Genomic DNA, 24,620 nt, shown 5'->3' with positions numbered 1-24,620 from the left:
GTTGTGGACATAGGTCCACGTTTTGGTATAGCCCCCATATAACGGTACCCTCCGATTTGCGGTATTTTGACGTTTTTAGCTACATTTTTAGACCGATGTAGCTATAATTTAACATTTAGGGTTCTTAAGTGTCAATAAACTTATATAACAAAAGTTGTGGACATAGGTCCCCGTTTTGGTATAGCCCCCATATAACGGTGCCCCCCGATTTACGGTGTTTTGATGTTTTTAGCTACATTTTAAGACCGATATAGCTATAATTTGACATTTAGGATTCTTAAGTGTCAATAAACTTATATAACAAAAGTTGTGGACATAGGTCCACGTTTTGGTATAGCCCCCATATAACGGTACCCCCCGATTTACGGTATTTTGACAGTTTTAGCTACATTTTCAGAGCGATTTAGCTATAATTTGACATTTAAAGTTCTTAAATGTCAATAAACTTATATAACAAAAGTTGTGGACATAGGTCCCCGTTTTGGTATAGCCCCCATATAACGGTGCCCCCCGATTTACGGTGTTTTGATGTTTTTAGCTACATTTTAAGACCGATATAGCTATAATTTGACATTTAGGATTCTTAAGTGTCAATAAACTTATATAACAAAAGTTGTGGACATAGGTCCACGTTTTGGTATAGCCCCCATATAACGGTACCCCCCGATTTACGGTATTTTGACAGTTTTAGCTACATTTTCAGAGCGATTTAGCTATAATTTGACATTTAAAGTTCTTAAATGTCAATAAACTTATATGACAAAACTTGTGGACATAGGTCCAAGTTTTGGTATAGCCCCCATATAACGGTTCATTTAAGTTCATATTTTCGTATAGCCCAGATACCTCCGAACTAGCTGTTAATGACATTTGAAGTTCCCACGTTATGTACCGATTTTCGATATTTTGAAGATTCTAGCTAAATTTTTTAACCGAATTAGGAGTTATTTGACATTAAAGGCTCCCATCAAAAACTGTCAACATAGGCCCATGTTTTATTATAACCCCTATATAACAGTACCTCCCAATTTCTAGCCCACCAACAATTGTCAACATACATAGTTAGATATAGGCACCATAAAAAAGGGCCTCCCGAATGAAGCATAAATGTACATAAACATTATCTGACATTTTAACGTACCCACTTAAAGTTGGGGACAGGAATGAAAAGTAATTATTCCATTTTAGTTCAGAATATTTTATGGTGGAGGGTATGAAAAGTTCGGCCCGGCCGAACTTAATGCTTTTTTACTTGTTTTCATATAACTACGAGTTGCAGATAACGAAGCACGATGCGAGTTTTAGTTGTTTTTTTTATTTTCTCATATTTAAAGTTAAAGACCTCGAACAGGTCAATTTGCGACGCGAAACCATGGTTAATGAACAATGTTGTCTTATAAAGCCGAACAAAAACGGAGAAGAAGCAGAAAAACCCTAACAACCTACCAAAGTAAATGACAAATTGACTGCGTTTGACCCTTGTTGGTGGTTGGCTGCATGGCATTGATATGGTTGAAGCAGCAGCAGCGTTTAATGAAAAAGGCCGAACGAGGCACTTCAAAAAGAGGGTGAAAACCGTAGGAAAAAACGTGTTGTCCACCTGTGTAAAAATTGTAATTCGGAAGATCATAATGTAAATTGCACCAATAGGAGCGCAGTGTATAACAAGGAGGTCTCTTCTTGTTTCATTCCAAAACAGGTGTAGACTTTCTATACTATTTTATTTTTTTACTATTTTTCCTCTTCTTTGTTGTCTTTTCTCTTAAACCATCAACTAAATATTTGTTAATATTAGTTATTTTATAAAAGGGTTAATGTACCTAACAGAACCTCCTCAATAAGCGGATAACAAACTCAACAACAAAAAAGGAAAAGAAATCAATCTTGCAAAAAAACAGATTTCAAATCGAAGAAGACGTGCTGAATGAAACCAACTCCAAGCTTACAGAAGAAAGAAATACAAACCACAACTGAAGTGTGATTTCATGCCATGTCTTTTGGAGTTTTTGTTAAGTTGTTACAGAGAATGTCTCCTCAAAGTATTTGTTGGAGCTCTCAAATACCAATAACAAAAATAATAATAGCCTACACCGCTAACAAAAAAAAAAAAACGTTGTCATCTTGCCTGGCTGACTGACTGATGTTTTGTTGACAATAAATAATACCTTTGAAGGGGTTTTTCTTTCGTACTTCTGTCACCAGACCACAACACAATCTCCCTCCCGGTTAAAAGACATTTGCATGAAAATAAGCGTATTTTTCTTTTTCTATCATTTGAGCCGGAGTTGATTGCTTTCTAATATAAACGCTTAGGTGAAGCTCCAGCAGCCAGACACACAACAGCAAGCAAGCAAGCGTTTTTGTATTGTCCCAAACAAAGCAGCGGGTTGGTGCTTGGTGATGTTGTGGTGTTGGTGCCTGAAAAAACCGTCCAAATTTCACTTTCACTCTAGGCAGAGGAGATTATGAAGCGTGCGTTCACGTTTTTGTTGTTTGTTTTGTCCATTGCTACGAGCTCGGCTCGGCTGCTGCTGACGCTGCAGTGGGCCAGCTAGAGGCGTTTTATTTGTATTGCTTAAGCGGCAACGTTTAACGTCTTTGCGATGCTTAATGTTGTTGATAATGATGATGTTGATGGAACTATACAAGCAATAAACCTATAAATTTTTTGGGTGAAATTTTGATTTTTTGATTGAAAAGCAAGAGAATTTATTGCTTCTTCATCCATTTCAATGCAATGTCTCGTCATTAAATAAAATGTCAATCGCTTAGACATTTTCCATACACCAAAAAAAAAAATCAAATTGTTCGAAATTTTTATTTCATTGCAAACAAGTGATTATTGAACTCTCTCTTCATCTTACACGCTTTTCCAATATTTTGTTTAAGAAGCTGCACAGCTTTGAAATGCCACACAAAAACAAGTTTCAATTCCAATAAATATCTGCCTGCCAGTCTGTCAGTCAGATATTGTCGTTGAATGCAGCAGTGAAAATGTTTAGCATGCATTTGCTTTCAATTGCAGCAACAGCAGCTGAGCTGTGATTAACGCATTAGCACCACCTGGGGTGCGGGATGGTGCGATTTGTTGTGTAAGAGAAATGATAAATTTTGTTTTTGTTTTGTCTGTTTGTGGATTAATTATAAAATTAGGTTATAATTAATGTAAGGTCTGTAATTTGTGTAAAACGTGAGTGAGCTGAAAATCAAGTAAGACCTAAACGAACGTAATAGATAAATAATTGAATTGTAAAAGTTGTTGTTGTTGTAACAGTGTTTGTTATTATGTTTGTATGTTCGTTCTTCTATAGATTGAACTATCTCCAGTTCCAGAAAAGTGACTGCTTCGATTTGATGTAACCACAGATCCACTGGAGTTAGATGAGTAGGTTTGGCTGGGCAGTTGAAAAGGTGTTTTGTGTCGTGCGGGCCCATGCCGCATACTGGGCAGATGTCTTGCACGGCGCGATCTATTTCCGCCCAATAAGAATTTAGGCGACTGCAATATCCCGAGCGTAGTTGAGCCAAAACTACTCTGGTTTGTCGTGGCAGCTGACGCTCCTCAGCTACGATAGATGGGGGATGTATTTTGAGGACTTTATTCATACTATAATTGCTTAAGGCCTTGGCAACTGCGTCCCTGTGCATGCTATTCAAACCTGCTTGATATACTTGTTGATCTAGGGGTTCTCTCCTGTATCGTTGGACTTCTCCCTCTAGAGCATGGATATCCTTCCTGATCTGCCTGAATGTGTCGGGCCTACCCACAAGATGGTGATTGGGATGGCTCACACGGTAACATCCATGCATGTACTGCAACGAAAGCATCTCATTGTGTTGCTTTACTGGAAGAATCGTTGCCTCCTCATGTAGATGGTCCACTGAAGATTTGAGGAGGCACCCTGTTGCTGTTCTCAGTGCGGCATTCTGGTAAGTTTAAATCTTTTTCCAATTCGTATCACATAATCTCGTGGGCCAGACTGGCGCCGCATAGCTTACCACAGACCGACCTATCGCGTTATATGTGGTCAACAAGGTTTCTTTATCTGCACCCCAAGTGCTGCCGGCTATGGACTTGAGGACCTTGTTCCTACTTTTCAGTTTGTGCTACCGTCGACCACGACATTCAATTCTCTTCCAAACTGCGCTGTCCATGTGGTGAACAGAGTGGCTGTTGATTTTGTGGCGGAAATCTGCATATTCCTCAAATGGAAAAACGTGGTAAGATCGGATAAATAGTTGTTCAGTCTCTCACAGATGTCGTCAGGATACGTACCCGACGCCAGGATCGTGCAATCATCCGCATACGTTACGATCTCTATGCCGTCTGCGGGCGGCGGAATACAGGAGAGGTAGAGGTTAAACAGTTCCGGAGTTATCACCCCACCTTGGGGAACTCCCTGTTTCACTCTACGGGGCTTGGACTTCTTGTTCCTGAATTTCACGTACGACTGGCGTCCTCACATATGTATAATTGACTATCCATCGTTTCAAGCTTGGCCGGAGGGTTGTCTGCTCAATGTCATCAAACAGCGCGGAGTGCCTGACTGTATCAAAGGCTTTTGATAAGACAAGCGCCACCATCACTGTTCTATCGCGCGGCCGTCTCTGGTTAAGTCCTTGACAAATATGTGTGGTAATGGCGTGCAGCGCAGTTGTCGTGCTGTGCTGCTATTTCTAATGCTGGGGAGGACTAAGGCCTCAAGGGTCTTCGCTACAGGTGACAAAAGCGAAATCGGCCTGTACGATTCACCTTTGCTGGCATCCTTGCCTGGCTTCAGTAGCGGCATTTTCCAGACTTCGGGAACAATAAGAGTGGCTAGCGACAGGTTGAGAACTTTAGTGAGATACTCCACTCCCGGCTCATCCAGCCCAACGCTTTGGATGATTTAGCGTTCCTGATGATCGGCAACCTTATAGCTTTTTCTGATACAAGGGAGGAGTAAGGCCTCAAGTGTCTTTGCTACGGGCGACAAAAGCGAAATCGGACTGTACGATTCACTTTTGCTGGCATCCTTGCCGGGCTTCCGTAGTGGGACCACCCTGCCCATTTTCCAGACTTCGGGAACAACGAGGGTGGCTAGCGACAAGTTCAGAACTTTAGTGAGATACTCCAATCCCGGCTAATCCAACTGCTTCAGCATTACCATGGAGATTCCCTCAGGGCCCAACCCTTTTGGATGACTTAGCGTTTCTGATGGCATTGGCAACATCATCCATTGTAAATTGTGGTCGTTCATCTTCGGCAGGAAGAGATCTGATGCGACGTAATACTCTTCTCTTCGCCTTGTCACTCTCGGGGTGCTCGACAAACTGTCGACTGAAATTACTTGCGCACCTCTTCGGGTCAGTCAACGTAACGTCGCCAAACGTGACTGAGGTCCTATCTTCCTTTCTTCCAGGGTTTGAGAGTGACTTAACCGTTGCCCACAATTCACCTATACCGGCTCCAATGTCGCAGCTCTTCAGATGATTTAACCATTTGTTCCGCTTATGCTCGCCGACCAGCCTGTTAAGTTCCAGCGTCAGCTCCCTGACTCTGGGGTCATTGGGGTTGGCACAACGAAGCTCATCACGCTCATTTGCTAATCCCGTCGCCTCTGCTGGGAAGTTTGGTCTTACTTCGGGTATTCGACCAGCAGGGATATGACGAGCGGCTGCAGCAGTGATGATGTCTCGGAACGTCCTTTCCGCTACCCGAACATCAGAAGGATTGGGCAGTTCTCTGAAGCGGTGATTGGTGAACTCTCTGAAACCGGGCCAATCAGCTTTCTTATGATTGACGAATGAGCGGCGTTTAGAGATAATGAAATCGGGTGGTCTGCTAATGGAGACAATTATAGGGAGATGGTCTGATCCATAGGAAATGACGCGTTGCCAGGTAACGTTATTTGTCAGACCAGGTGACACGATGGTTATGTCTGGCGAGCTGTGACACTTTCCTCTAATTCTGGTAAATCCGTCCTCTTTGACCGTGCAAAACGTATACATATTTTCAAATGTTATGTTTTTTTGTTTTTCGTAGACGAGAATTTTTTAAATATTTTTTTCAACACGAGAATTTTTTAAATATTTTCTTTTTTCAATTTTTTAAATGCTTTTTCAAAGAAGTGGAGTTTTTTTTAAAAAAATTATACAAAAACTGGACTTTTTATATAATAACACTTTAGGTATTGTATTTCAAGTATTTTTTAAACGTTAAATGCTTTAAATTGTCAGAAATTATTTTTGAAAAAGTCGTGGATTTTGAAACTATTTTTTTTTTCGTGGATTATTTTTTTTTGAAAATGCCGTGGATTTAAATTGTAAATTGTAAAGTTGTATTTTTTTAAATATTTTTTAATGACATGGATTTTTTGAAAATTGAAGCAGTTCTTCGTTTAAGGTTGTGCCCAATGTTCGTTAAAACGAAGATTATTGACGTGTCGATGATATATTATTTAACTTTTACTTTGGTAGGTATCCACGACTTGGCTTCTCAACTAGTTCTATTTTTTTCAATGACGTGGATTTTTTAAAAATATTTTTTCAATGACCTGGATTTTTTTTTAAATATTTTTGAAAATACGTTGATTTTACATTTTTGTTAAATAAGTAAATTTTTCTAAAAAATATTTTTGAAATATATCTGGAATTTTTAAAGAGTTTTTGAAAATAGGCGTTTTAAAAGAAAATTAAAAAATATGTTGATTTTTTTAAAAAAAATATACATAAAAATACGTGGCTTTTTTAAATATTTATGAAAAACTTGGATTTTCTTTAAAAAAATACTTTTGAACATACATGAATATTTTTGAAAAAGGCGGGGACTTTCATTTTTTTTTTTTAAACGTGGATTTTTTTTTAAATATTTTTGAAAAATACGTGGATTTAAAATTCGATATCCAATCATAATCTAAACATCTACTTCAAGAATTCAAATAAGAACACCAATTGAATCGAATATGTTCGCACAATAACATGTCTATGGCGCTTTACAAATTAACCTACGTTAATTTTTTTCATGGATAACAAGTGCAGCAAGTACATATGTATGTGGTTATGTAGATACAATTAACAAGTTCGCAAGTTTTGTAACAAAACTCAACATGTAGTTAGAATTAAAAATTCTTGCGAAACGGTCTATAAAGAACTTGTTTGGCTTGATTTGATTTGACGTAATTGTTTATTAATGCCAACATTTGATTGGTCATTGGAATGTGCAAAAGAATTTTTCATATTTACAACAATATTTATAACTTACAGTAAATAGACAAATAACAGAATATTAGGAGAGAACAGATTTAGGAGACAATTAATTTTTCCTGCAATATTTATTTATTTAACAAAAAAAGGAAGGAAGCAATGAGAACCTGTGGCGATGTTCGAAACTATAGTCTTCTTTGCGTTACATTTGGGGAACAATGCCAAAATGTTTCCATTAATAAATTAGTTGTTTTGATAAAATATTAATTAAAACAGCAGCTATGGGATTCAACTAAATTAAATTTTGAAAAAAATAACAGCTGTTCCAAAAAAGCCACCAATGGTCTAATTAATAATAAAATATTCCATATAAAAACTTTATTTTCTATTCAGGTAAAAATCGCGAACATATTTTTTTTATTAAAAGATACATATACATTTTTTTATTAGCATCATCTAATTGCATTTTGTGAATCATGATAGAGCAACCATCATCAGCATCAATCATTGAGCCATGAAGTTGATGAACTTGTTCAGCTGCTGCAAAACAAGAATTGAATCGACTTCATATTCTTTCATTTCGCTTTTTTCTTTGCTAAAAAAGAAGAACAATAACTTTAAAGTATGCCATAACAACAACTACACCTTAAAAATTATATTATTATTAGTATTTCATATGTGTGCAATGCATAATAGGACGTAACGAAAAACGTAATGTGTTTAGTATCGTATCATAAACGAGCAATTGACACTTGGGTATAAAAGGATTTTTTTAAGCATCCAACTGAGGCGTGGAATTTTTTAAGAATTGTTTTCAAGCATCCAACTGTGGAGTGGATTTTTTTAAGAATTTTTTCAAGCATCCAACTGAGTCGTGGATTTTTTTAAGATTGTTTTTCAAGCATCCAACTGAGGCGTGGATTTTTTTAAGATTTTTTTTTTCAAGCATCCAACTGAGGCGTCGATTTTTTTTATGATTTTTTTGTTCAAGCATCCAACTGTGGCCTGCATTTTTTTAAGATTTTTTTTTTCAAGCATCCAACTGAGGCGTGGATTTTTTTAAGAATTTTTTTCAAGCATCCAACTGAGGCGTGGATTTTTTTAAGAATTTTTTTCAAGCATCCAACTGACGTGAGGATTTTTTTAAGATTTTTTTTCAAGCATCAAACTGAGGCGCGGATTTTTTTAAGAATTTTTTTCAAGCATCCAACTTAGGCGTGGATTTTGTTAAGAATTTTTTTCAAGCATCCATCTGAGGCGTGGATTTTTTAAGAAATTTTTTCAAGCATCCAACTGAGGCGTGGATTTTTTTAAGAAATTTTTTCAAGCATCCAACTGAGGCGTGGATTTTTTTAAGAATTTTTTTCAAGCATCCAACTGAGGCTGGGATTTTTCTTAGAATTTTTTTCAAGCATCCAACTGAGGCGGGGATTTTTCTTAGAATTTTTTTTCAAGCATCCAACTGAGACGCGTATATTTTAAGAATTTTTTCAAGCATCCAACTGAGGCGTGGATTTTTTTAAGAATTTTTTTCAAGCATCCAACTGAGGCGTGGTTTTTTTAAGAATTTTTTCAAGCGTCCAACTGAGGCGTGGATTTTTTAAGAATTTTTTCAAGCATACAACTGAGGCGTGGATTTTTCTAAGAATTTTTTCAAGCATCCAACTGAGGCGTGGATTTTTTAAGAATTTTTTCAAGCATCCAACTGAGGCGTGGATTTTTCTAAGAAATTTTTTCAAGCATCCAACTGAGGCGTGGATTTTTTTAAGAATTTTTTTCAAGCATCCAACTGAGGCGTGGATTTTTTTAAGAATTTTTTTTCAAGCATCCAACTGAGGCGTGGATTTTTTAAGAATATTTTTCAAGCATCCAACTGAGGCGTGGATTTTTTTAAGAATTTTTTTCAAGCATCCAACTGAGGCCTGGATTTTTTGAAGAATTTTTTCAAGCATCTAACGGAGGTGTGTTTTTTTTAAGATTTTTCTTAAGCATCCAACTGAGGCGTGGATTTTTTTAAGAATTTTTTTCAAGCATCCAACAGAGGCCTGGATTTTTTGAAGAATTTTTTCAAGCATCTAACTGAGGTGTGTTTTTTTTAAGATTTTTCTTAAGCATCCAACTGAGGCGTGGTTTTTTTTAAGAATTTTTTCAAGCATCCAACTGAGGCGTGGATTTTTTTTAAGAATTTTTTCAAGCATCCAACTGAGGCGTGGATTTTTTTTAAGAATTTTTTCAAGCATCCAACTGAGGCGTCGATTTTTTTAAGAATTTTTTCAAGCATCCAACTGAGGCGTGGATTTTTTTTAAGAATTTTTTCAAGCATCCAACTGAGGCGTGGATTTTTTTAAGAATTTTTTCAAGCATCCAACTGAGGCGTGGATTTTTTTAAGAATTTTTTTCAAGCATCCAACTTAGGCTTGGATTTTTTTACGAATTTTTTTCAAGCATCCAACTGAGGCGTGGATTTTTTTAAGAATTTTTTTCAAGCATCCAACTGAGGCGGATTTTTTTTAAGAATTTTTTCAAGCATCCAACTGAGGCGTGGATTTTTTTTAAGAATTTGTTCAAGCATCCAACTGAGGCGTCGATTTTTTTAAGATTTTTTTCAAGCATCCAACTGAGGCGTGGATTTTTTAAGAATTTTTTCAAGCATCCAACTGAGGCGTGGATTTTTTTAAGAATTTTTTTCAAGCATCCAACTTAGGCTTGGATTTTTTTACGAATTTTTTTCAAGCATCCAACTGAGGCGTGGATTTTTTTAAGAATTTTTTTCAAGCATCCAACTGAGGCGTGGATTTTTTTTAAGAATTTTTTTCAAGCATCCAACTGAGGCGTGCATTTTTTTAAGAATTTTTTTCAAGCATCCAACTGAGGCGTGGATTTTTTTAAGAATTTTTTTCAAGCATCCAACTGAGGCGTGGATTTTTTTAAGAATTTTGTTCAAGCATCCAACTGAGGCGTGGATTTTTTTAAGAATTTTTTTCAAGCATCCAACTGAGGTGAGGATTTTTTTAAGAATTTTTTTCAAGCATCCAACTGAGGCGTGGTTTTTTTTAAGAATTTTTTCAAGCATCCAACTGAGGTGAGGATTTTTTTAAGATTTTTTTTCAAGCATCCAACTGAGGCGTGGATTTTTTTAAGAATTTTTTTCAAGCATCCAACTAAGGCGTGGATTTTTTTTCAAGGTTCCAACGGCGGCGTGGATTTTTTTAAGAATTTTTTTCAAGCATCCAACTGAGGCGTGGATTTTTTTAAGAATTTTTTTCAAGCATCCAACTGAGGCGTGGATTTTTTTAAGAATTTTTTTCAAGCATCCAACTGAGGCGTGGATTTTTTTAAGAATTTTTTTCAAGCATCCAACTGAGGCGTGGATTTTTTTAAGAATTTTTTTCAAGCATCCAACTGAGGCGTGGATTTTTTTAAGAATTTTTTTCAAGCATCCAACTGAGGCGTGGATTTTTTTAAGAATTTTTTTCAAGCATCCAACTGAGGCGTGGATTTTTTTAAGAATTTTTTCAAGCATCCAACTGAGGCGTGGATTTTTTTAAGAATTTTTTTCAAGCATCAAACTGAGGCGTGGATTTTTTTAAGAATTTTTTTCAAGCATCAAACTGAGGCGTGGATTTTTTTAAGAATTTTTTTCAAGCATCAAACTGAGGCGTGGATTTTTTTAAGATTATTTTTTTCAAGCATCCAACTGAGGCGTGGATTTTTTAAGAATTTTTTTCAAGCATCCAACTGAGGCGTGGATTTTTTAAGAATTTTTTTCAAGCATCCAACTGAGGCGTGGATTTTTTAAGAATTTTTCTCAAGCATCCAACTGAGGCGTGGATTTTTTAAGAATTTTTTTCAAGCATCCAACTGAGGCGTGGATTTTTTAAGAATTTTTCTCAAGCATCCAACTGAGGCGTGGATTTTTTAAGAATTTTTCTCAAGCATCCAACTGAGGCGTGGATTTTTTAAGAATTTTTTTCAAGCATCCAACTGAGGCGAGGATTTTTTTAAGAATTTTTTTCAAGCATCCAACTGAGGCGTGAAATTTTTTACGAATTTTTTTCAAGCATCCAAATGAGGCGTGGATTTTTTTAAGAATTTTTTTCATGCATCCAACTGAGGCGTGAAATTTTTTACGAATTTTTTTCAAGCATCCAACTGAGGCGTGGATTTTTTTTAAGAATTTTTTCAAGCATCCAACTGAGGCGTGGATTTTTTTAAGAATTTTTTTCAAGCATCCAACCGAGGCGTGAATTTTTTTAAGATTTTTTCAAGCATCCAACTGAGGCGTGGATTTTTTTAAGCATCCAACTGAGGCGTGATTTTTTTTTAAGATTTTTTCAAGCATCCAACTGAGGCGTGGATTTTTTTAAGCATCCAACTGAAGCGTGGATTTTTTAAGAATTTTTTTCAAGCATCCAACTGAGGTGTGGATTTTTTAAGAATTTTTTTCAAGCCTCCAACTGAGGTGTGGATTTTTTAAGAATTTTTTTCAAGCATACAACTGAGGCGTGGATTTTTTAAGAATTTTTTTCAAGCATCCAACTGAGGTGTGGATTTTTTAAGAATTTTTTTCAAGCATCCAACTGAGGTGTGGATTTTTTAAGAATTTTTTTCAAGCATACAACTGAGGCGTGGATTTTTTAAGAATTTTTTTCAAGCATCCAACTGAGGTGTGGATTTTTTTAAGATTTTTTTCGAGCATCCAACTGAGGCGTGGATTTTTTTAAGAATTTTTTTCAAGCATCCAACGGAGGAGTGGATATTTTTAAATTTTTTTTTCAAGCATCCAACGTAGGAGTGGATTTTTTTAAGATTTTTTTCAAGCATCCAACGGAGGCGTTGATTTTTTAAGATTTTTTCAAGTATCCAAATGAGGCGTGGATTTTTTTCAGAATTTTTTCAAGCATCCAACTAAGGCGTGGATTTTTTTAAGATTTTTTCAAGTATCCAACTGAGGCGTGGATTTTTTTCAGAATTTTTTTTCAAGCATCCAACTGAGGCGTGGATATTTTTCAAGCATTTTAAATATCTATTCTTTTTATCCTAGGAATCGGATCTGTGTTTATGTTTATGAATCTGGCTAAAATCGATGAACTATGAACAGAGTACGCTGCTACGCATACACGTTATTTGGAATTGTTTTTCAATAACTGACAAGCAACTTCTTTTACCTGAAATAAACCAGAAACTGTTATTCCCAACCATAAATTTCAGTATCTTATTGTGGCTGTCTATCTGTGGGGCTTATTGTCGCCTTTGGAACTGTTTCTAATGTTAGGAATTGGAATTTGTTTTTATTTTCTATTGTTTTTGGCTTAATGCCAACAACGGAGAACAGGTTAAATTGCAGTAACATTAACAACACCGTCAACAACAAAAACAATAACAGCATAACAATTATGTACATGCAGGCAAAGAAGGCCTGCTTACCAACAATTATTAAAGCACAACTTCTTGGGATTGTTGTACACAACTTGTGGGAGGGATGTAGTGTTCCCTAATACAAAAAAAATTGTCGCACCCAAAATTTATAGAAAATGTTGGCTAATTGAGAGGTTTAAGAGAAGTTGCAACCCCCCTAAAGAAGTTGTATTACCACGCCAGTGATTGTACTCCACGATCATTGAATTGAAATCTTAGAGTTTGTAATACACAATATTGGGAATTTTCGGTTTGTTGCCAAAGTAATTTTGTTGTCATTTCTTAAAGGTTTTTGTATTTTTTTGCGTTTCCAACTGTTGCTAGTCGAATTGACTAAATTTTGCTATAGGAAAATAACCGAACAAAAGGTTTCCACTTAAGAAAACCAACAACAACCAACCACAAAGGCACCCGGCCACACGACGACAACAACCGCGACTAAATAAATTCCTTTCAAACAATTTAACATTTTCAATAGAGACAAAAAAAAAACAACATTCAATGCGGAATTGTTTTTTTCTTTCGATTTCGAAATCAAAGTTATTTTAACCTGTTGCTGCGGCATTGTTTGCTGTCCCATAGCGGCGACATTGTAGGACAGTGGAGCAAATTACAGGGGTTTTTGTAAAAAAATTAACAATTAGAGATCAATTAGACCTTAGCATAGTTAAATTGTTTTTAATAACCTGAGGTAAACGCATTTTATGTATTCTAAAATGGGCGTTTAGGCTAGCCTTCAGAGGGCTGGGAACAATTATTGTGGCAAAAGCTTGTCATTATAGAGTGACTTTGATTATGCCAATGTTTTCTGCAGCAAGATGTTGAAGGGATATGTATGTAATAACTTCGTTCGGTACTCAACTCAGTCATAGTTCGACTGGGGGCTCATCATGGATTGCCTTATTATTCTTCAGTCGACTTACTGCTGACTTCAACTTTTGTAGCACATTTCTCCTCGATTGCAACACGACACTCCAGTTTACATCATGGATTTCTAGGCTACGCTAAGAACTACATATATTACGATCGTACGTGAGGAGGATTGATTTAGGGTCGCTAAGTCCTTCTGATGCCTAAAAGCATTCCTTAATATCCTTTAGTAATTTGATGTTCATGTTGGACTATATTTGCCCACTCCGTTTAGTCCAATCTTTGCATATCGTAAAATTTTTCTAGACATTCGGACTATATCGATCCACTTCTTCGGGTACCTCCCACAGAAAATTTAAAATTGTTTGTTAAGGTGCAGTTTAGGAAAACTTCTCGGATCTTCATGATATTTTTGATGCATGTTGTGCTCGCGGTCGTGATAGCGGATGCTCATCAGCTGCGATAAACCGGGGATGTTCTCTAGGGACGTACGCAGGATTTCATTTCGGGGGGGGGGGGGGGGGGGGGCCCAACTTGACCAAAAACCATGAAATTACAAAATGTTGTGTAGCGTTACATAAAGCTATTTTAAAAGGGTTTTAGTTGATTTTAAATGAAATATTGACGCAAAGTATATAATTTCAATAGAGAGAGTTGACAATATTATAGGTATAAGTTTGAAATTTGGAACAGAGTAAAATGCAGCATATCATAATACGTTCAGTATAGTCCCTATACAAAAGTTCCGCCTGGTATTTTGAAGTTTTTAACCAAATTCTCCAACAGAATTGACGCAATAACTAAAAAATCTTTCAAATGAATATTACACATGTAGGTTTACGTTTTGGTGTATTCCAGAATTTTTAACCACAGTAGCTCATATTTGGCAGTTTCGATTCTATTTCAAAGATTTACAGGATTTCTTATTCCTTAAAGTACATATCCATATATCACACATTAACTTCAGTCTCATTAAAAAAGTTTTGTGTTACTTTTGCCTTATTAAGTTATCAATTGGACACATTTTACCGCGAGGACTGATTCTGATAAGAAGATCTATCTGAAAAACCTCCCAGCAAAATGTTCGATGCCAAAGATGTCATTCAATCATGGGTGCAAGTGATCTGGCATATCATCTTTTTAGCGTCTTCATCGATGAATTTTATATGAGCGTGGACCCCAAAAGATGCTATTCATTTCTGAATCCAAAGCATGTCATTTACACCAATGCTTTGACATGTCATTTTCACCAATGTTTTGGCATGCCATTTCCACCAATGCTTTGGCATGTCATTTTCACCAACCCTTTGTTGTTTGTTATCATTACGACGAGAGTTTTAACAACGTTGGTTGTGATTTCGAGTCTCCGACAACATCAAGCCTACTGTAAATAATTAATCTTATATATTTAGAAAAGTGTGTATAAATTGTATAAATAAAAACACTAAATTCATCACTATTGGATCGATGGAATGGATTCAAATGCTAATGAAAAGATCGGATCTTTCACGAGTTCCTATGCATCGGTTCAAATGCTGATGAAAAGATCGGATCTTTCACGACTTCGTTTAAACAAATGCAAAAGATGTCATGAAATCACGTCATCGCATGGAACCCCTTCCTTAAAATTTTGCTGGGCTATTAATGTTATTTGTATACCATTAATTAATTGAAATAATAACTCCAAAAAAGAATAACTCGAATCCCCGAGTGCAGATTAGACTTGTACCGAACATTTACAATCAAACAGTGCAAGCTTTTGTAAGAAAATAATATTCTTTTTATACCCTCAGCATTTATGCTAACGAGGGTATATACACTTTCATAAAAGTTCAGTTTAGGACCTGCTCTCGAATCGTTGTTGTATCGCTTTGTAGCAACTTGTATTCAGGACCCCCATACGGCGGTACAAGTTTCATCAGGGGCAAAACCATACTACCTGAGAAAATAGCCTGAAAGATGCAAAAAGCCCCTATAACACCATGTGTAGTGGATGAAGCGCAAGATAATTATCGAACGGATCTGCCGATTCGGTCCATTCCTTCTGGTACCTCCCCCACAAAAGTTCAAAAATGTTCGGAAAAATTGTGCGCACAATAACTCTTGAAGGTAGTGACCGATGTAATCTATACCTTGCACATCCTAATATATGTATCTACCAGATATAGATCAGGTTCGAATATTGACTATATTTGTCTACTCCTTCTGGTACCTCTCACACACAATTTCGGATAAGTTCACTTTAAGACCTGCTCTCGAATCACCTTGATTTTTGTTGAAGCGATTTGCATTCGCTACCTCCATTACGACGGTAACAGTTTTTTCAGGGGCAAGTCCATATTTCTTAGGAAAACAGCCCGAAAGATGTAAAAAATCCCTATGTCACCATATGTGGCTGTCGGAGAGCACGATAATTCTCGAACTGTTCAACCGACTTGGTCCAACATTTAGTCTTCGTCATATTAAATCCAAACTTAGTTTCATGGAGCAATACCTGTCCATAACTTCCGGTACTTCTCCCCAATATTTAAAAATGCCACTAAAATACCAAGGCCGATATCACTTGAATGGGGCCAATTTGGTCTAAACTTTGGATTTCCTAATATTTTGTCAAAATTTAGTTTGTCAAAATTTAGTCTAAAATGACTCATATCGGTCCTCCCTATGGGTACCTCACCCACAAAGTTTTAACATTTGTGTCTTAGTGCAATTAATTCCTAATCCACATCCACGTCGGCAAGTTCAAATGTCCAAAAAGAGCCACAAAATTCTGAAAAGACCTTAAAGACATTCGATCTGTCCGTAGGTGAAAGTTTTACTTTACATTGGCTGAGGGTATATATCTGTCGGCAAAGCCGACTGACACTTTTTACTTGTTTGTCATAAAAACACGAAAACTTTACTATTTTACCAGAAGTTATAGAGTACATTCAACTGAAAAATTCAGAAAATTACATTTATGGTCTGTTCCAGTACTACAATAATCTACTCATTTTCAGTAGTAAAAATTTGTAGATTCTTGAAAGTTCTGGAACAGGCATTTAGAACAGAAAACATTTTTATCAGGAGTCGGGCGATACCAACTACGATTCATATACTCCGAATTCTACACGCAGTACTGTTTGAGACTACGAAACCCACATTCGGGCTCGGCAAAATTTTAGCTAAGTCCTGACAAAATAGGTTAAGTCAGAAAGGCTCCATCTGATATCCCAATGGTTGTTCCGCCTTATTTCTACCTTAATTATACGATTAGATGTTTATGAACTCGATGACATTTAAAACTTTCCAAGGACTATGACCAAAGATTATGCACTTCTCCTTTTTCTTTCTTCCGGCCAAAGGAGACTGACAAAATGACTAAGAAGCGTCGTAACGGAGGTCGCTGCAAGCACAACATAGGTCATGTAAAGGCTGTGCGTTGCACCAACAGTGCCCGCTGTGTGCCCAAGGATAAGGCCATCAAGAAGTTCGTTATCCGTAATATCGTCGAAGCTGCTGCTGTTCGTGATATTTCTGAAGCTTCCATTTGGGATTCTTACACTTTGCCCAAATTGTACGCCAAATTGCACTACTGTGTATCCTGCGCTATTCACTCCAAGGTCGTAAGAAACAGATCCAAGGAAGCTCGTCGCATTCGTACTCCTCCAGTAAGAACCTTCCCCAAGGATATGGCTCGCAATCAACCAAGAAAGTAAAATCAATGCTGTTGAAAAGCATTAATAAACTTTATTAAAAAGAAAAAAAAATAAGTAAAAAAAGTATCAGTCTTAAACGTATAGACTTAATTCTATAGACAGATCGAATAGGGCTTCATAACCAATATCTCAGTCCTAAAAATTGTGTACTCAGGGAGTTTCAGAATTTCGTTGTCTTTTAAGGACGTATACACTTTCCGACAAAAATATCGAAACATTTGGGTATAAAACTTCACGATTGTGAGCGTTGCGAATAAATGTTTATGTCGTGATCATCAATTTGACTTCGATAAGAGCGCAAAAGTTTTGCACTTTTGTGGAGAAGATACCTGCAAGAATGGTCCATTTTGGAAGTGGACCTAACTTTGGAAGTAATTTCTTTTGAAAGTTATCGTGTCAATGCGTTTAGTTGGCCACGGTAAGATTTAGAGCTTTTGAACCGTTATGTCAGGAAGCATCGACTTACCCACGAAAAATAGAATATCGCTGTAAACAAGACCGCAAGGAGTAGCATTGGCAAACATGTCCATTGAATTGTCGAACAACCCTTATATTGCACTTATTTTGAAATTTTGTGAGGGAAGTATCCGAAGATGTTGTCCCATATAGACCCTCTTGGTACTTGATATACATATGAACATTCGGAAGTAATTTTAGGATGTTCAAAGTTTCGGCGAAATCGGATATTGAAATTTTGTATGGGAGGTACCTGAAAGAGTGAACCGACATAATACATATTCGAACCTAGTCTATGTCCTGAAGAAATCGATTTGGACCTTCGACAAAGGTAGACTTGTGGAAAAAAAGGACTGGACCGATATGACTTAAAGTTCGGTTGATCCGTTCGGGAGTTATCATGCGCTCGAGCCAGACAGACGAAAGAACTGGGCTAAATCGACACCAAATTATTTGAAGCGGATTTTGTTGAAACATATGAGAAGTCAAAGGCCATTATTTTGATGAGGTACATTTTTATCGATAGCCTAAAGTCCGAAATTACAGCAGATTTTAATACCATTTAACCAATGTTTGAGCAATAATTTTGTTTGCGGTTGTTTTCAGCTACAACTTTGTTAATGATAGGAAAAAATTCAGGTGGGTATGCTACTTATAGCAGATATTAGCACTTTATGACGCACAACAATAAATTTTTCTCCATAAAATAAATAATAAAAAATTAAGACAGTAAAACAATTTTCTTATTGGTTTTAGAGATATGCTCCACGGAAAACACTTGATATATCGTACATTTTGTCCAGTAAACTTGTCATTTCATGCACTTCCAATCCGCACAGTACTAAACACGTAATTTTTTGAATACAGAATGAGTTTAAAACCTCAAGACCTTTATATTTATTATAGAATTCCCAACCTTTATTATTTGATAATGAAATTACATGAGAAAAAGAATACAGATTTCACTAGAAGTTTTCTCAAAAAGAGTATTCAAACAAAAAGTTTTAAATATTTCTTAGACAACTTGTTCATAAATTTTACTACATGACATTCAGAACAATCTAAGTTTTCATTTGAAAATTCCAAAAGTAAAAAATTATTTTAGTGAAAAACTTAATAATTTCTTAAAGTAGCTCAAAAAATTTTAGTCGACCAAAACATTTCGGGGGGGGCCCGGGCCCCCCCCCCCCCCCCTGCGTACGTCCCTGATGTTCTCCAAGGACCGCATTCAAACTAAAGACATGATTAGGCACCCTGTGGCAGTTGTCAGGGCGGCAGTTCTGGCAGGTTTGAATAGTTTTCGATCGCGTTGCGCGCAGACCATACTGGCGCCGCATAGCTTACGACTGACCGACCTAGATTTCATTATCTGCACCCCATGTGCTGCCGGCTTGGGACTTGAGGACCTTGTTCATACATCTCAGCTTGTCGCAGTAAGCTGTGGCATACGCGGACGACAAGAACATACTGTCGAGTATGACCCCAAGAATATTGCGGTAGTTTGTGGTCGGAATTCTGCTACCATTAACCATGCCATTCAACTCTGTTTTCACACTCAACTCTGTTCTCTGCTGTGCATGTGTGTTTTGCACGGTGTCATCGATCCATGCCCTATAGGAATTCAGACGGCTGCGCCATCCCGAGCGTAGTTGAACCAAAACCAATCTGGTTTGTCGTGGCATCTGAAGCTCCTTAGCTGCGATAGATCCGAGAACCGCATTCACATGATAGCTTTTTATGGCATCGGCGACTTCATCCGAATGAATGCTATTTAAACCTGCTTGATAGGCTTCTTGATCTAGAGGTTATCTCTTGTAACGTTGGACCTCTCTTTCTAGATCATGAAGATCCCTCATGACATGCCTGGGTGGAGGGGTTCTATCCACCATATGTTGATTAGGATGGCTCTCACGGTAGCGAAAGCATGCCATTGTGTTGCTTTGTCTTTCCATATATGTAGATGGTCCACTGAAGACATAAGGTGATACTCTGTTGGAGTTCTCAGGGCGACATTCTGACAGGTTTGAATATTTTATTCCATCGCGTTGCATCCATATTCGCGGATCATATTGGTACCGCATAGCTTACCACTGACCGACCTATTGCGTTATATGTGGTTCAAAAGGTTTCTTTATCTGCTGGCTAGAGGCTTGACTACCTTGTTCCGACATCTCAGCTTGTCGTGGTTAGCTGTGACATTCGCGGACGACATGAACATATTGTATGTTACCGCTAGAATTTTGGAGTAGGTGGTCTGAAATCTGCTACCATCGACCATAACATTCAACTCGGTTCTCGCATCTACCCTCCATGAGGTGAACAGAGTGGCCGTAGATTTAGTGGCGGATATTTGTATATTCATTGCGTGGAAAAAGGGGGGTAAGATCGTTCAAATAGGAGTTCAGCCTTTCACAAATGACAACCGGGAAGTCAGGTAACTGACAAGATCGTACAATCATCCGCATACGTTACGATCTCAACGCTCACGGTGCTCTTGAAACAATTTTAAATGGGAGTTGCTTACACCTTGGAAGTTTTTGCGGATTCTGAAACTACAATGTTCATAGATGAGAAAAATCAAAAAACAAAAAAAATCGACGGAGCGCTTTTTAAATAAATCGCGATTTAAGTTGACATTTTTAGGGGTTGTTTAGGTTTTCACGATTTTGCTTAGACACCGCAAGTCCTATCAAAATGAGACTAAACAAAATGTTGTAGCTATGAAAATTCTCTACAAGAATGACCTTGAAGGTATTCTCGTCGGTTTTACCGTTTTTGAGATATGGAAGTTCAAATTGGGACAATTCAAATTCAATTCTGTATCGCCCCCTTATAAAACAATGTCATGACTGCAAATTCCCAACTTAAACTTATATATCCAAAAAAATGGTACAACTTATTACAAGTAACTTAAGCCAGTCTTGTAGAGAATTTTCACAGCTTTAAGATTTTCTCAGGTCCCATATCGATAATACTTACCGTATTCAAGCAAAATCGCGAAACCCTAACAAAAAAATCTAAAAATGTACACTGAGCTTCTTTATCTCAAAAATGGTACAGGCTGGGAACAAATGATAAAGGTCAATCCTCTAGAGAATTTTCACAGCTACAACATTTTCTTTAGCTCCATTTCGATTGGACTTGCGGTTTCTAAGCAAAATCGTGAAAACCTAAAAAACACCTAAAAATGTGAATTTTGACCGCGATTTATTTAAAAATCCCTACAGCGATTTTTTCTTGTTTTTGGATTTTTCTCATGTATGAATATTGCTGTTTCAGAATTCACAAAAACTTACCTGTGTAAGCGGTTTTCATCAAAAGTTAGTTAAGGCGCACCCTTCATGACATTGTTTTTATAAGGGGGCGATACAGTCAATGCATTGTCCCAATTTGAACTTCTATATCTCAAAAATGGTAAAACCTAGGAAAATTTCATAAAGGTCGATTTTGTAGAGAATTTTCATAGCTACAACATTTTCTTAAGTCCCATTTTGATAGGGCTTGCGGCTTCTAAGCAAAATCGTGAAAACCTAAACAACCCCTAAAAATGTCAACTTAAATCGCAATTTATTTAAAAAGCGCTCCGTCGATTTTTTTTTGTTTTTTGATTTTTCTCATCTATAAGCATTGTAGTTTCAGAATCCGCAAAAACTTCAGAGGTGTAAGCACCTTCCATTTAAAATTGTTTCAAGAGCACCGTGCGCTACGAACTTAAGGTTAAACAGTTCCGGAGATATCATCCCATCTTGGGAAACTACGGGGCTTGGACTTCATGTTCCTGAATTCCACATACGACTGGCGTCCATATATATAATTGATTATCCAACCCTTCAAACTTGGCCGGAGGGTTGTCTGCTCAAGGTCCTCGTGGAGTGCCCAACTGTATAGAAGGCTTTTGATAAGTCAAGCGTCACCATCGCTATTCTATTACATGGCTTGCTCTGGTTGAGTCCTCGACTAATATGTGTGGAGATGGCGTGCAGCTCTGTTGTCGTGCTGTGCTGCTTACAGAACCCATAATGATGATCGGCAACTGGATAGCTATTTCTAACCCTGGAGAGGACTAAAGCCTCAAGAGTCTCTGCTTCGGGCTATAAAAGCGAAAACGGTCTGTAAGATTCACCTTTGCTGAGGTCCTTACCTGGCTTCAGTAACGGGACCACCCTGGCCATTTTCCAGACTTTGGGAATGATGTGGGTAGCTATCGACAAATAGAGAAATTTAGTGAGATACTCGACTCTCGGCACTTCCAGCTGTTTCAGCTAAAAATGTGCCTCATCGAAATAATGGTTTTAGACCCCAAGTAGGTTTGGACGAAATCTGTTTCAGACAATTTGGAGTCGTTTGAGCAATGTCCCTCCGTCTGTCTGGTTGGCTGGAGCGCACGATAACTCTCCAACGGATCAATCGATTCGATCCAACATTTGGGTTTCGTAATATTTTGTCCAAACTTAGTTTAAGTTCGAAAATGGGTTATATCGGTCCACTCCTTCTGGTACCTCCCCCACAAAAGTTCAAAAATGTTCGGAAAATTTGTACGTACGATAACTCTTGAAGGGAGTAACCGATTTGGTCCATACTTTACACATCCTAATATATCTACCAGATATAGATCAGGTTCAAATAAGGACTATATTTGTCCACTCCATCGGGTACCAACCACACACAAGTTTGGGTAAATTCACTTCAAAACCTGCTCTCTAATCACTTTAGTTTTTGTTGAAGCAACTTGCATTCGCTGCCTCAATTACGATGGTAAAATTTTTTTCAGGGGCAAGTCCATACTTCTTGAGCAAACAGCGCGAAGGGTGTACAAAAATCCCTATGGCACCATATGTAGTGGCTGGAGATCCACTTCCATAATGGTCAATGTCGATCCATTCCTTTAAGTATCTCCTCCGCAAAACTTTTCATCTTTAATACTAATCAACATTTTTGTCGGTTCATACATCCAAAATTTTTAAAACCTTCTAAATACATACGTTTTTTCTGAAAAAATTGTTTCAATATACACAGGCTGAGGGTATATCTCTGTCAGCAAAGCTGACTGATACTTTTTTACTTGTTTTCTAATCCCGTCGCCACTGTTGGGAAGTTTGGTCTCACTTCGGGTATTCGACCAGCAGGTATATGACGAACGATTGCAGCAGCGATGATGTCTCGGAACGTCACATCTGCTTCTCGAACATCAGAAGGGTTGGGTAGATCTCTGAAGCGGTAATTAGTGAATTTTTTGAATCTCGGCGAATTAACTTTCCCATGATTGAAAAATGTGCGGCGTTCAGAGGTGATGATATCGGGCGGTATGCTGATGGAGACTATTATGGGTAAATGATCTGATCCAACAGAAATTACGGTTTGCCAGGTATCGTCCATTTGTAAGACTAGGTCACACGATGGTTATGTCTGGCAAATTGTGGCACTCTCCCCTAATTCTGGTAGCGACGTCGTCATTGGCCGTGCAACACGAAGAGCTATTAGCCAGCACTATACCCATCAGTAGTGCGATTCTATAACACATTTTTTGAGTTACCGACAAAAATCGGTAAAATTAAAACGCAAAATTATGAATGAAAAGTTCAAATGAAAGTTGACAACACTCTTGCTATCGGTAGAACTTTACGACGGCTTTTTATTTGTCACTAACTTACAGAAAAACATCGGTAATTAACGAAATTATAAGTATTTTTATTTTGCCGACAATTGTCGGTAACTCAAAAAATGAGTTAGAGAATCGCACTACTGGTCGTTTTCGAGAACCGAATGCCACAACTCATGATGAACATAGAAGTTCCCCAAGACCAAACGCTTTTGACCCTCCAAAAGCGTGCTAATGTTGGGCCTATGACCTGGAACGCAGCTATTTATCGGCGGGATATACACGTCCAGCAACTCTACCACGGCATTTCCACACCTGACAGCAACCCCCATACATTCCAAGTACGGGTCATTAGAGCCAGGCTCAAGCGAGATAGGTCTGTGTTGAAAAGACTTGTGCAATAGGAAAATTAATACTCTGTCTAATGATAAAGCCGCTCGTCATTTTCATCTCCAGAGGCGGCAGTGGTGACTGTTGAAGCCGCCGAAGTATATAGCCCGATGGGGATAGATCTTCTAATTTTTAGTATTTCTCCTGGTAGTTGGATAATTTGTGATAATTTCCTCCTCATCTCTGTATTTTTATACTTGCCAGGGAGTTATCTTCAGTGCTTGTTGGAGTCAACACAAATTCTTTGTCTTCTGATTCGCTGTAGATCATTTAGCGTAATCTAGGATGCGCCGCGAGTAGGCGGCTTAGACTAAAATCAAAAAATCTGTTTCTAGTTACCGTTCAAAATCTTCACTATTTGCTGCTACTAATAAACTTATCTTGTTCGACAACATTTTCGCTAAACGTCACGTCAAATTACCTAAACCTCCATCATTTGCGGCTACCTCTACTACCAACCAAAATAGACGGAGCAGCACCACTTGCACAGCAATACCTCATACTAATACTAGTACATACTAACTAATTATGCAAGAATATGATTAATACATTCCAACGCCAAAATCAACAACAACAACAAAATCTCATCTCATTCACTTTTAAGAAGCATTCGAAACCCACAGCCAATGTTTTTGGACACAGTCAAAACAAAGTTTCCAATTGCAAAATCCGACACTTCACTGTTGTTGTTGGTTGGAGTGCGTGCATTTAAGTGATTTCATCTATGATGCGATGCGACGTTGATGTGTTATGAGTTTGTAATTTTCACCATTTGGTAGATTATCGGAACACACCTTCAATATTTTTTTTAATGGGTGGACTAAAAGCAATGATGAGAGACTCTTGTAAATACATTATTCCGAACGTCTTTAAAGGCATATGTATGTACATATTTAGGTACATATATTGCGTGTTACATTGGCCAATATAGGGAAGGAAAATAAAAACAACAAGAAGGAGGCACACATCAATCGTTTATCGGTAAAACAATTTTCATGTCATTT

At 37.5% G+C, this 24,620-nt stretch overlaps 2 protein-coding genes across 5 annotated transcripts in view; both read left to right on the top strand.

The window, feature by feature from the left end:
• The window catches only part of LOC141399276 (uncharacterized), a 157,389-nt gene that overhangs the window by 17,682 nt on the left and 115,087 nt on the right, over nt 1-24,620 (top strand). The gene's annotated exons all lie outside the window — the stretch shown is intronic.
• On the top strand, nt 12,679-17,234 carry LOC141397360 (small ribosomal subunit protein eS26-like). Its single transcript, XM_073973511.1, has one exon. The coding sequence runs from the start codon at nt 16,830-16,832 to the stop codon at nt 17,169-17,171; it is 342 nt and encodes a 113-aa protein (XP_073829612.1). The 5' UTR covers nt 12,679-16,829; the 3' UTR covers nt 17,172-17,234.

Source organism: Musca autumnalis, unplaced genomic scaffold, assembly GCF_047663935.1.
Source record: "Musca autumnalis isolate F117 unplaced genomic scaffold, ASM4766393v1 scaffold_3, whole genome shotgun sequence".
NCBI classification, from domain to species: domain Eukaryota; kingdom Metazoa; phylum Arthropoda; class Insecta; order Diptera; family Muscidae; genus Musca; species Musca autumnalis.
The sequence above is the reverse complement of the archived record's forward strand: the minus strand, read 5'-3'. Positions and strand labels throughout refer to the sequence as shown.

What these genes read in the sequence shown, in the direction of transcription:
- LOC141397360 (XM_073973511.1), top strand. Translation starts at nt 16,830, where the DNA reads ATGACTAAGAAGCGTCGTAACGGAGGTCGCTGCAAGCACAACATAGGT.